We start from the raw sequence: 12997 nt of genomic DNA on the forward strand, positions 1-12997 counted from the left end.
GCGTTATGACATACGTGTTCAGAACGTAGAGAAGAGTCCGGCAGAGCCTACAGACAGATACAAAGAGGAGGAGGCTAGACTTCAGTCTTTTGAAGCCTGGCCATTCTATGCCAGAGGAACCCAGCCAGCTGCACTCTCTAGTGCTGGATTTTTCTTTACAGGTGAATGGAAATAGTGCTTTGAAGAGTTCCTGGTTTGATTTAATTAAATGATGTATCTGAATTTGCAAGGCATATCTGCTCTACAAGTCTGAGTACCACAGTTACAAATCCAGGTTTTTCTAAATGTTAATTTCCCCTACAGCACAACTTTGATATTGTGGCAGTTTCTCCAAAGATAAATCGGAGAGATATAATTGTCAGCAGGACATGTCTGCCCACAGCTTCCCTGGGCAGCTATTCTCCTGCCTAACAATTATTCACTGCAGAAGCCCCTCTGCAGTCCCAATACACCGCACCATTCACTTGATGGTGTTTGGTGTGCTGGTAGGTTCAGGATACTTGACTGTTAGAAGGTACTCCCCAAGTTGTGATAATACCTGCCAGTCCAGCCCTGGTTTCACCCCATGAATTTAAGTACTATCTGAAGAAGCTTTTGTACTTTTTGAATTCTTCTCAATTGATACATCACTGCAAAATAGGTCTACTTATTAATCTTGCAAGTAAACTTAGTGATTTGGGAGAAGACAATAAAATGGTAAACAATGTTATCCTACCAAGACTGTAGAATGTCTTTAAAAAAGAATCAAGTTTCAAGGTTTGGATGTGTCAGAAGTACCTCATCTGATAGTTTCCTTTTCAGCCTTGTGCTTCATTAAGTCAGACTCCCCCTAAACTTGCCTAATTCAAAACCTGTTAACATCTAATCAAGTTTGCATAGGAGTTCCCTCATTACATAGGAGTTCACTCATTACAATGTAAGCCAGAAAGTTCCAATTAAAAAGTTCCAAATTATTGAGCTGGTGTTCACTGTGATAGTTGTGGTTGCACAGCTGCTGTGTGGGCAAAAGACCCCACAGAGTCTGGGATCATCTTTGACACGTGATTCTCTACATGCAGGTGAAAAAGATAAAGTTCAGTGCTTTGCCTGTGGAGGATGTTTGGGGAACTGGGAAGAAGGTGATGATCCTTGGAAAGAACATGCCAAATGGTTTCCTGAGTAAGTGACTGATCATCCTTGAGAAATTTCTCCTCGCATAGTGAAGGCTGACCTGCATTCACTTTTGACATACTGCTGAAAGAGGACTAATTTAGGCTTTCAGGGTTGCTAAGTGATCAATATCAAAAAACTTTTTTCCTAAAACAAAAAAGCTTCCTACTGTAATTTTTCCAATGTGGGGGTGAGATGACCTCTAAAATGGAACAAACATTTGTTCTCTATGTAATTTGTGTCCTTCTTCCTTGCACATTATTTCTAGGAATATTCCAGAGGCTAAGCTATGAGCTAACAGTGGTAGATAGTTCCCTTTAATAATTAGTTGGTTGTGTAAATAATATTGGTGGCACCCATACATGTCCTGTCTACTTACTGTCTGTGTCTGAAATGAAAAAAAGTTTAAATAGTTTATGGTATCTGAAATCATAAGCAAAATAAAAGACCCTCCCCCAAAAGCAGGCCACAGCATTGAGACATTTAATTTCCTTTGTTGTTTTATAGGTGTGAATTCCTTCATCATAAGAAATCCGGCGATGAAATTCAAGAATACATTCAAAACTATGGTGGATTTGTAAAAGTGATGGTAAATCATTAATGGCTATATTTTTTCTCTCTTTTTATCCTAGAACTTGATGCTGAACTTGTCAAAATTTAATTAATATGGTTAACATGAGGCAGTAAAAGAAATTCTGCTGACTTCAGGGGTAAGCAGCTGAGCCACATGTTCAGGTTCTGCAGGACCCTAGTGTCAGAGTCCTGTTGCTATCTGAGAAAACTTGAACTCAAGATCCACACTCCCTGGACATCGCAAAATGAGACTGATACAGCTATGGCTAGAAGTAGCTGAGAGATGGAGCTCAAGGGTAGTGAGGTCTGGGAATTCTGGGTCACCCACAGAATTTTAGATTCCCAAGACGATGCTGAGTTCTACTATATCTCTAATATCCTACTTCTTGTAGGGAGTTTCCCATCTCTAGCTGTACCCAGGTGGTGGTTCTTTTCAAGCGTCTTCTCAGCTGTCTTCAAAATTGAAAGTATAATTAATCAGTTGATATCTGGAGGTGCTACTAGTCCTAGCCCTGTTGTGTGGTTATTTCTTTTGCTTCACTAACCTACCACATAAATTCAAGAGATATCATTTAAGAGAAGAAAATGTTGACTTTGAATTTTCATTCTGCTTAGGGAAAACATTTCACAACTCCTTTGATAAAGAGGATATTACCTACAGAAACAGGTACAGATTGAGAATGCATTCTACTGTAATCCTAAACACTTTTTTCTAGTTTCCTTGTTGATCAGTTTTGAAAATAAACCAGGGGCAGCTTTTGTTGTTTTCTAGAGAAAAGACTTTAAATATGAAAGTTTCTAGTTATCTGTGCATAAGTCATACTCCCGTATGCCTCTCAAAGAGAGATCAAGAGAGGAAATGCAACTGGGAACTTTAAAAGGAACCATTGGCCATGTCCATACAGTATGTGATGCTGCAGACCCATCTGTGGCATCACACATGGCACATTGAGGCATTTCCCGTGCTGCTACCTTGTGGTGCAAGGGTTTTTTTGACCCTGGGAGATCCTGGGGTCAAAAAATCCCACGTGGGGAAAAAAAAGAGGCAGTACATGTGGGTGCAGTGCATGCTGCCCAAAACGAGCTTGGCCCACCGGAGCCACGCTCTGGCTGCCAGCCAGGCTCCAAGCTGCAGAAGTGCCATGGCTGCAGCTTCCTTGGCCCCCACAACCCTAGGTAAGGCAGCTGGGGCCAGCAGATGGCCCAAGTGATTATTCCTCTTTGGCATAAGTGAGGATTTTAATAGTTAATCTAAAATTCTAAGTAAGATTTTTGTATAGCTGTTTTTCTGGGAGCTCAGTGGGTGCTCTTGGAGACTGATTTTTACCCATATGTTATGGGTGTTATAGTATGGGAGCTTTCTCAAATAATCAAATGTCTTGGATTGCAAAGGTGGTCCCATTCCCAACATCTTTGAGGATGAAGGAGCTCGACTGGATTCTTTTAAAACTTGGCCACAGGAAGCACAAGTTGATGCCACCATGCTTGCCAAAGCAGGATTGTTCTACACAGGTCAGTAAAAGGCTCATTAGCTACTTGTTTTAAAAAAAGACAACAAGTAGGGAAGAAATGGGCCTGTTGTGCAATGAGGCTGTTGTAGAGGTGAAAGGTGAATACTGGGGTATGGCTGAAAACCTGAGTTAATACTTCGTCTTGTTTCCAGTGTGGTTGATCATGTTGAATATGTAGGGGGCAAAGGCAAGCTGGGTAATGAGAATGTGCATCTGAACATGTTAATTGCCACATTTCAGTTTTGCTTCCACTTAGAATGAGTCCAACACAGTGTTTCCCCTGAAGATAGGGGAGAAGAAATGGACCAGGCAGTCTGACCTCAGTGCTGCACAAAGCTTAAGGATTAATTAAGGGGGAAAAGATGAACGTTACAATTTAATATAAGAACTGTTAGGTGAGACAGCAGCTAGATAAAGGGAAAATTATGCCTGGTTGTATAGAGAGGAATGTTGTTGACCTGGAGGCGTTTACAAGTAGAGTTCCTCACATGTCACGCTCAGAACCAATCTTACTTGCTGTTTTCATTAATGCACTTGGCATGTAAAGCTGAATTGTGCTAATGTAATTTGCTAACAGCTTGAAGTTGTGACACATGGTCAATATGGGTGAGGACTCAAATATTATATGGAAGGAGATGGGTGATGTTGAGGACTGGAGTGTTGGGGATGGAGTGAAATGGTTGAAATGCAGTAGTAGAAAGTACTAGGTAATGGACTTGGGGATTAACTTTAAGATATTCTGCTGTAAGCTGGGGACTTGCTACTTGGAAACATTGGAATCAAAAGGAAGATCTGGGTGTACTGATCACAGGATGATTATGAGCCAGCAGCATGGTGAAGTTGTGGGAAAAGACAGATGCACATCAATAGGAGTATTAGGTGTAAAAGGTAGGAAGTGATAGTATCCCTTTAATTAATAGTGATTAGCCTCATCTACTGCTACTGCTGAGCAGTAGATGAGGCTAAATTGTGTGCAGTTTTGGAGTTTGTATTTTAAAAAGGACTTGGGAAATTAGAGAGGGTCCAGAGGTGGGAGAGAAAAGTGGTGAAGGGCTTGGAAGGCAAGCTATGTGAGGAGAAGCTTGAAAGACATAAGAAAGTTCAGCTTCCACAAAATGTGATTAAGAGGGGACATGATCACAGTCTTCGGATATCTGAAAGGCTGACATAAAGAAGAGAGAGACTACCTTTTCTTCATTGCTGCAGAGAGCAGGACACATACCAATGGCTTGAAGTTGTAGAAAATAGGTTTAGATTGGATATTAGGAAAAAAAAAACTTCTTCGCTGTTAAAATAGTGAGGCAGTGGAATACATTGCATAGGGAAGTTGTAGAATCTCCAACGTGGTTTTTTTTCAAGACGTTGGATAGGCACTGGTAAGGGATGATCTAGGAGTAGCTGTGCCTGGAGTGCTCTGTGAAGAGCAATAGTTGGAAACTGAGAACCCCCCCATCCCTACTAACACACAGATTACTGGGAGATAATGAGAAGAGTTCTGCAGCCCAGAGCAGGTTAATATTGGAGAGGACTGTGCTCAGCAGTAGCAGAATGAAACAGAGCTTCACAGCTGGTTTAGTTAACCTCAGAAGATTAAAGCAGCTGAGAGAAGGTTAGAGCGGGGATACAGAAAGTGGAGGTCTGGCTTTCCAGTTAGAGGGTGTGATGTGTGGAGTCATGCTTTTTATCTCCAGGTTGCAGAGCTGAGTGGAGGGTGTTTGGTTTTTTCCCCATACTTATGAGCTTTGCTGATTGCCACATGGGGCTGGGTAGGATTTTTTCCCTACCTGTTGCTATGGGTGTCAGAGTTTGTTGGGTTTTTTTGCCTTCCTTGGAAGCATTGGGTGATGGCTGCAGCCAAGGCTAGGGATTTTGACTGGGGTATGCCAGTGCTCCTGCTGGGATTAAAACATAAAGGTTCCTATGTTAGAGGGTCTTGTCCCTCTGCTCAGGGTCAGACTGCTCACCACATTTGGGAACAGGAAGGAATTTTAAACTGTGGTCAGACTGTGGTTATTCTTGCTTTCCTCTGTAGTGGGGGCATGGCCCTCTTTTTTGTATCTCTCAAGTGCATTCTAACAACACTTGCAGCAGGTAGAGTTCCCTTGGTGTTTTTTGGGCAGTGTGCCTTGAAATTGTGTAACAGGGTTGATTCTGTAGTTTTAGGAGTAGGTTAGACAAGCACTTGTGTAGATACTGATATTCCTGGCTTGAGCAGGGAGTTGGACTAGATGACCTCTTGAGGTCCTTCCAGCCCTACTTTTCTATGATTCCATGTGAGTATATAATCCATCAGGCAAGATATGTCCAGATACAGGGATATTAGAAAGTGATGCTTTTGGGTAAGGAACTAGCGAGACCTTGTGGAATACTCTATACATTTGCGGTTGCCCCTGTTCAAGAAGAATGAAATCTGGAATGATCAGGGAAATTAATTTCCTATCTTCTGACAGGAGGCTGGAAGAGTTGGGCTTGTTTAGGATAGCAAAATGAAGCCTAAGAGGGGACATTATCTTTCTTTCAAGTTGGACAGTAAGAGTTCAATGTTACGGAAGGAAAAGAGCCTTTTAAGCTCACGGCCAATTTTGATCACCAACAATTTAGGCTGTAACTTCTAACCATCAAAGGAGTGAGGATTTGAACCTTTTGTAAAGTGAAGGCAAGAAACCAAATTGTGTTTTAAATGAGGCTTGATAGGTTTATAAAAGGGATTTATAACATAATTAGCTGTAGTAGCAGGGACTTGAGCCCAGTAACTAAAAAGGTCTTAGAATCATAGGGTGCTTGAACACTCGACGGAGGTTTAGTTCTCTCTAAATTGAAACGGAGGGTTTAAAAATCCACTGTTTCAATTTAGAGAGAACTAAACCCCTGTTGTGAGTACAAGGGTGAGAGACCCGATCCTCGGGGGTGTGCAACCTGGCGGCAGCTCATGCAGGAAGGCTTGACTGGGGTGGGGAAACGGCAAGGACTTTGATCTCTCTCTCTCTTATTTCCACCTGCCTGCCTGAGCTGCGTGGGGCCTGGTGCTTCCCTCTGCAGCGGTGGTGCCCCCTGGGACCACCCAGGCTGGATGTCAGTGGGCAGGTGCTGCCTGGGGCACACCGCCACCACAAAGGGAAGCATCGGGGTCCCCTGCAGCTCAGAGACCACTCAGCCCACCTGCAGCTTGCCCTCCCTGCCATGGGAGAGGCAGGTAAGCTCCAGCATCCCGTGCACTGTCCCCACCACATTTCCTCTGCCTGGGACTACCCAGGAATGGTTGGCTTGCCCCTGGGGCAGAGTGGCAAAGTAGCAGGAAGGTGGCTGGGTGTGCTGGCAGTGGGAGAAGGTGGTGGGGTGGTGCACCGGGTGCTGAAACCCCGCCAAGCCTGAGATTCCCTGAGCACATTGGCTTTCAGCACCCAGTGCACCACTGCACTTTAAGTAGCAAACTAAAATATTTCAGATGGGTTTTACCTTGCTATGTTACAAAGTCATTTAAAGTGGAATACTCTGCTGAGCATGTAAATAGCAATTCCATTAAAGCGATGCAAACGGGTAATTAAGCCATTTTAAAGGGCAATTTTGTTGTGTTTACAAAGGCCCACATAATCATAGAAAATTAGGGTTGGGAGGGTCCTCAGGAGGTCTTCTAGTCCAACCCCCTGCTCAAAGCAAGACCATACCCAACTAGATCATCCCAGCCAAGGCTTTGTCTAGCCTGGTCTTTAAAAACTTCTAAGGATGGAGATTCCACTACCTCTCTGGTTAACCTGTTCCACTGTTTTACTACCCTCCTAGTGAGATAATTTTTCCTAATATCTAATCTAAACTTCTCTGCTGAAACTTGAGACTGTTGTTTCTTGTTCTATCATCTGCCAATACTGTGAACAGTCTAGCTGCATCCTCTTTTGAACCCTGTTTCAAGTAGTTGAAGGCTGCTATTAAATCCCCCCTCACTTTTCTCTAGACTAAATAAGCCTGGTTCGCTCAGCATCTCCTCAGAAGCCATGTGCCCCAATCGCCTCACCATTTTTGTTGCCCTCCACTGGACACTCTCCACTTTGTCCACATCCTTTCTGTAGTGGGGGGCCCAAAACTGAACACAGTACTCCAGATGTGGCCCACCAGTGCTGAACAGAGGGGAGTAATTACTTCCCTTGCCCTGCTGACAACACTCCTACCCAGGCAGCCCAGTATGCTGTTAACCTTCTTAGCACACTGGCTCATATTCAGGTTATTGTGCACTGTAACCCCCAGGTCCTTTTCTGCAGAGCTGCTGTGCAGCCAGTCAGCCCCGAGCCTGTACTGGTGCATGGGATTGCTCCATCTTAAGTGAAGGACTTTTCATGGATTTCATAGATATTAGGGTTGGAAGGGACCTATTAGATCATTGAGTCCAACCCCTGCCTTGGGCAGGAAAGAGCGGTGAGGGCAGCAAACCTCTGCCTTGGGCACAAAAGAGTGCTGGGGTCAGATGACCCCAGCCAGGTGTTTGTCCAATCTCTTCTTAAATACCTCCAAGGAAGGGGATAGCACCACCTCCCTTGGAAGCGTATTCCACACTTTGGCAGCCCTCACTGTAAAGAATTTTTTGCTGATGTCCAATCTAAATTTGCTCTCCTTCAGTTTGCGGCCATTGTTTCTAGTTACCCCAATGGGTGCCCTGGTAAACATCGTATCCCCTATTTTCTGCTGTCCCCCCGATGAGTTTGCAGATGGCCGCAAGATCACCTCTCAGCCTTCTCTTGCGGAGGCTGAAGAGATTCAGGTCCCTCAGTCAGTCCTTGTAGGGTTTTTCCTGTAGGCCTTTAACCAGATGGGTGGCCCTCCTTTGAACCCTTTCCAGGTTATCTACATCCCTCTTGAAGTGCGGCGCCCAAAACTGGACACTGTACTCCAGCTGTGTCCAGACCAATGCCGCATAGAGGGGAAGTATCACCTTCATTAACCTGTTTGTGATGCACCTACTTATGCAAGAAAGAGTGCGATTAGCTTTACTTATTACTTCATCACATTGGTGACTCGTGTTCATTTTGGCGTCGACTCCGACTCTGAGATCCCTTTCCGCAGTTATGCTACTTAGAATGCTACCTCCCGGGCTACAGGTATGTTGATGATTCTTCCTCCCCAGGTGCAACACATGACACTTACCTTTGTTAAACTCCATCCTATTCTGTTCTGCCCACTTCCCCAGCCTGTCCAAATCTGTCTGGATTCGCTCCCTGCCCTCTAGTTTGTTTACCTCGCCCCATAGCTTGGTGTCGTCTGCAAACCTCGACAGAGTGCTTTCTACTCCCTCATCCAAGTCACTAACGAAGATATTGAATGGTACCAGTCCCAGGACAGAGTGTTGGGGGACTCCACTGCCTACATTTCTCCAAGTAGAAACCAACCCATCCACCACCACTCTCTGGGTGCATCCCATAAACCAATTTTCCACTCACTGGACTGTGTAATAATCTACATTGCAGCTGTTTAGTTTATTATAAGAATTGGGTGCGACACTGTGTCAAAGGCAGATAAGGTTCCTTGGGTGAATTTGATATCTTTTATTAGACCAACCCAAATAGTTGGAGAATAGTTATTAAGCAAGCTTTCGAGTTCAAAAACCCTTCGTCAGGCTAAGGAAGTTCCAGCAGTTGGTGTGTGCTCTTCCTGGATGGAATGAAAAGTAAAGAAGCCAGGGGCTGGGCTGGGGAGTCAGTTGCCAGGCAGATTATAATGTATCAAAAATCCAATGTCTATGTTTAGTCCATGATCTGGCCCTCCTGTGAGAAATGTGCCCCCACCAGTAATTGGGTATTTCTGTCTTTGATGGATTTCCAGTGTGCATTCATTCTGGTGCGCAGTTGTTGTCTGGTCTCTCCTACGTATTTTCCATCAGGGCATTTGGTGCATTGGATGAGATATATTACATTTCTGGAGGTGCAGCTGTAAGATCCTGGGATGGTGATGGCTCTGTTGTGGGGTGTAGTAATAGTGGGGGTGGTGGAGATGTGTTGGCAGGTTTTGCATTTCTTGTCCTGGCACGGTCTAGATCCTTTTGGTGTGTTCTGGTCTTGAGGAAGTTTGCTTCTGGTGATGAGGTTGGCGAAGTTTAGTGCTTGTTTGAAGGCTAGGATGGGTGGCTCTGGGAAGACACTGTGTCAAAGACCTTTTTAAAATCTAAGTAACTAACATCTACTTTTATTCCTTCATCCAAGCATTTTGTGACCCAGTTGTAAAAAAATACCAGGTTAGTTGGGCAGCATCTGCTATGAACCTATGCTGTTGAGCGCCATGAGTGCTCAAACAGTCGCACCAGTGGTTCTGCTATGACTCCAGCTAATTCCCTGAGTACCCTAGGATGAAGATCATCAGGGCCTGTTGACTTAAATACATCAAACCCTTCCAAGTGCCCCTTTACTAGGTCAGTGCTAACAGTTGGTGGGTTGGTATCTATCTTGCGCTTACCTAGAGCCCCATTGAGATGCATGGTTGTATCCATTTCCAGGAACACAGATGCAAAGAAATCATTTAGGAGCTCCACTTCGGCCATATTATCTGTTACCAGTTGCCCTAATCCATCTTGAAGGGGCCCTATGTTACCCTGTGCTTTCTTTTTGCTTCCTATGTATTTAAAGAATGACTTTTTGTTATCCTTAACTTTTGCTGCCAGCCTAAGCTCCATTTCTGCTTTGGCCCTCCTCACTGCCTCCCTGCAAACTCGAGCCAGGTATACTTCTCCTTGGTGTCTGCCCCCTGCCTCCACAGCCTGTTGGCCTCTCTTCTCCTCCAGGCTCTCCTGGATTTCCCTGCTCAAGCAAGAGGGTTTCTTCGCTCTTTTGCCCCACTTAATGTGTACTGGGATGGCCCCTTTTTGTGCCTGCAGGATCAATCCCTTGAGAAACGCCCATCTTTCCTAAGCTCCCATCTCTCCGATGCTTTTGCCCATCAGTCCCTCCCTAACTAATCGCCTGAACTTGTTGAAGTTGGCCTTCCTGAAGTCTAGCGCTTCAGACCTAGTAATTATCTTTCCCACGTTTTGCTGGATAGTGAACTCTATCAATAGGTGGTCACTATACCCTTGGTTACCATGTACCTGCAGATCCCCCACCAAGTCATCCCCTGCGGCCAGCACGAAGTCTATTAAGGCATTTCCCCTAGTGGGAAAATTTACCTTCTGTGGTAGGTGAAGGTCCTGTAAGCAGGTTAGAAATTTATGTGAATGGGCAGACCTGGCTGCCTGCTCCTCCCAGCAGATGTCTGGGAAGTTTAGTTCACCCATGACGACCAGGTCCTTTGAGCACACTGCCTCTGAGAGCTGTCTCAAATTCTAGGTCTAACTCATTTCCCTGGTGTGGGGGTCTGTAATAAACCCCCATTACCAAGTCCCTTTCCCCCCAACCCCTCCCTGTAATATGACCCATAGTACCTCAATTTGCCCTTCTTCTAGGCCCAAATTAACTACAGAAGATGTATACTGCTCCTTAACATAGAGAGCAATGCCCCCCCTTTTTTCCCCACTCTATCCTGTCTGTACAGCCTGTAGCCCTCAATGCCCACCACCCAGTCATGGGTAGGGTCCCACCAGGTTTTTAGTAGGCCAACCAGGTTGAATTCTTTATTTGCAAGCAGGAGTGCAAATTATTCCTGCTTGTTCCCCATGCTCCTAGCATTAGTATAGAGACATCTAAGCCCCTCAATAGCTGCCCTTACTACTTCCCCATCCTGATGCTTAGCGGGGCCCTTGGTACTTACCTGGATTGTGCCAGTGCCTGGCTCATGGTTTGTTGTTCCTGGCCTCACCCTGTTGTCAACATCCCCATCCCCCAACGAACCTAGTTTAAAGCCCTGCGTAGGAGATCAGCCAACCTGTAAGAGAACAGACTCTTACCTCTTGGAGAGAGATGTAGCCCATCTTGTCCAAACAAGGTCCTATCTTGGAAATGCAGGTCATGATCAAGGAATCCAAACCCCACACAATGGCACCAGCTCCGAAGCTGTGAGTTGACCTCTCTGCCTCAGTTGCTGTGGTGCCGTCCACTACTGCTGACCAAGAGAATGGATGAGAAGACCACCTGTGCCCCTCGAACCTCTGAGCCTGGCTCCCAGTGCCATGTAGTCACTCATGACCCTGCCTGGACTACTCTGGGCCATGTCATTTGTTCCCACATGGATCAGGACCATAGGATAGTAGTTGGAGGGCCTAATCAGGTCTGGAATCCTCATTGTGATGTCTCGAATCCGGGCTCCAGGCAGGCAGCATACCTCCCATACTGTGGGATCTGGGCAGCAGGTGGGTCCCTCTGTTCCACTCAGGAGGGAATCACCCACCATGATGACCCATTGTCTTCTCCAGCTGTACAGTTGTCCCATAGCTTGCTTGGTGATGGCCGTGGGTGTGGCCTCCGCTGCTGCACTCTCTGCCAGTGACACCAGGGCCTCATATCTGTTCTCCAGCTGCACTGAGGGAGTCACTCTGGTAGCGTGACGTCTAGCCCTGGAGGTGACTGTCTGCCATCCGGCCGCATCAGTTCCCTCCTGTGACGTCTTCCCTCCAGGTGTGTGGTCCTGCAGAGAATGGAAGTACCCATCAATCTCTTCCTCAGTCACCCTGATCCCCCACAGCCTGCTAACCTCTGCCTGGAGTTCCCTCACCTGTCCCTCCAGGGCCTCAAGCTTGGCATACATGGGACAGGTGAGGGGACTCCTGGGCTGTCCACCAACCCCAGTCCCTAGAGCCCCCATCAGGCAGCCCCACAGACACGGGGCCAGGGCACTGCCAACCCATCCAAAGGCCCCATCTGGGTAGAAGCCTCACAGGAGCTCTGGGCCGGAGGCAGCACCGGGGTAGGATCCCTGGCTACGCTCCGTGTCACCACCCCCATAATAGTACCCCTCCTCCTCACTTACTTACCTGAAGTCCTTGTGGTAGGCTGCCAACGTTAGGGGTTGAGGCCCCTCCTGTGCGAACTCCTGCACTAACTCCGGCGCACCCCTGAACAGCGTTCCTGTTTGCGGGACCTGTTCACGCAGCTCCTGCCTGACGCAGCCGAATAGGGATAGGAGGGGAGAAAAAACCCCTTCCTGATTCCCTACAGTTGGCCTGGCTCCTCCTTGCCCAGGTTACCTTATTGCTGCTGCTGCTGGCTCCTCGCCCTCTGGGCCTGTCACTCTACTTCTCTTGGTGGGGTTGGCAGGACAGCCGAGGGCACACGTGCGCTGGGCACACGTGTGCCCTCTTTGGCATCCTGGTCCTTGTTGAACCTCATGAAATTTCTTTTGGCTCAGTCCTCCAATTTGTCTAGGTCACTCTGAATCCTAGCGCTACCCTCCAGCATATCTACTACTCTGTCCAGCTTGGTGTCATCTGCAAACTTGTTGAGTGTGCGCTCTGTACTATCTTCCAGGTCGTTGATGAAGACATTGAACAAAACTGGCACCAGGACTGACCTCTGGGGCACTCCACTTGATACCAGCTGCCAACTAGACATCTAGCCACTGATTACTATCCTTTAAGCCTGATGCTGTAGCCAGTTTTCTATTCACCTTACCGTCCATTCATCCAGCCCGTACTTCCTTAGCTTGCCTGCAAGAATGTTGTGGGAGACAGTATCAAAAGCCTCGCTAAATTCAGGGTATACCACATCCAGTGGTCTCCCCGCATCCACAGATTCAGTCATATCATCATAGAGATACTGTGTGTCTTTGTTAGGATGTTTTTCTCATTTGATTTTTCCAAACAACCCTATGTGCAAAACTGTTCATTTTTGTAAGTATGGGGAACAAAAATGTGAAAC

The 12997-nt window shown here is 46.3% G+C and overlaps 1 protein-coding gene across 1 annotated transcript in view; it reads left to right on the forward strand.

The window, feature by feature from the left end:
• LOC102388542 (baculoviral IAP repeat-containing protein 1-like) overlaps positions 1–12997 on the forward strand; it is a 34268-nt gene that overhangs the window by 3219 nt on the left and 18052 nt on the right. The window contains 5 exon segments of the mRNA XM_025214768.1: positions 1–161; positions 1059–1158; positions 1657–1738; positions 2338–2389; positions 3115–3234. The exon segment at positions 1–161 is cut by the window's left edge and continues 413 nt beyond it. Of these exon segments, the coding sequence (XP_025070553.1) occupies positions 1–161; positions 1059–1158; positions 1657–1738; positions 2338–2389; positions 3115–3234 (515 nt within the window).

Source organism: Alligator sinensis, unplaced genomic scaffold, assembly GCF_000455745.1.
Source record: "Alligator sinensis unplaced genomic scaffold, ASM45574v1 scaffold541_1, whole genome shotgun sequence".
NCBI lineage: Eukaryota > Metazoa > Chordata > Crocodylia > Alligatoridae > Alligator > Alligator sinensis.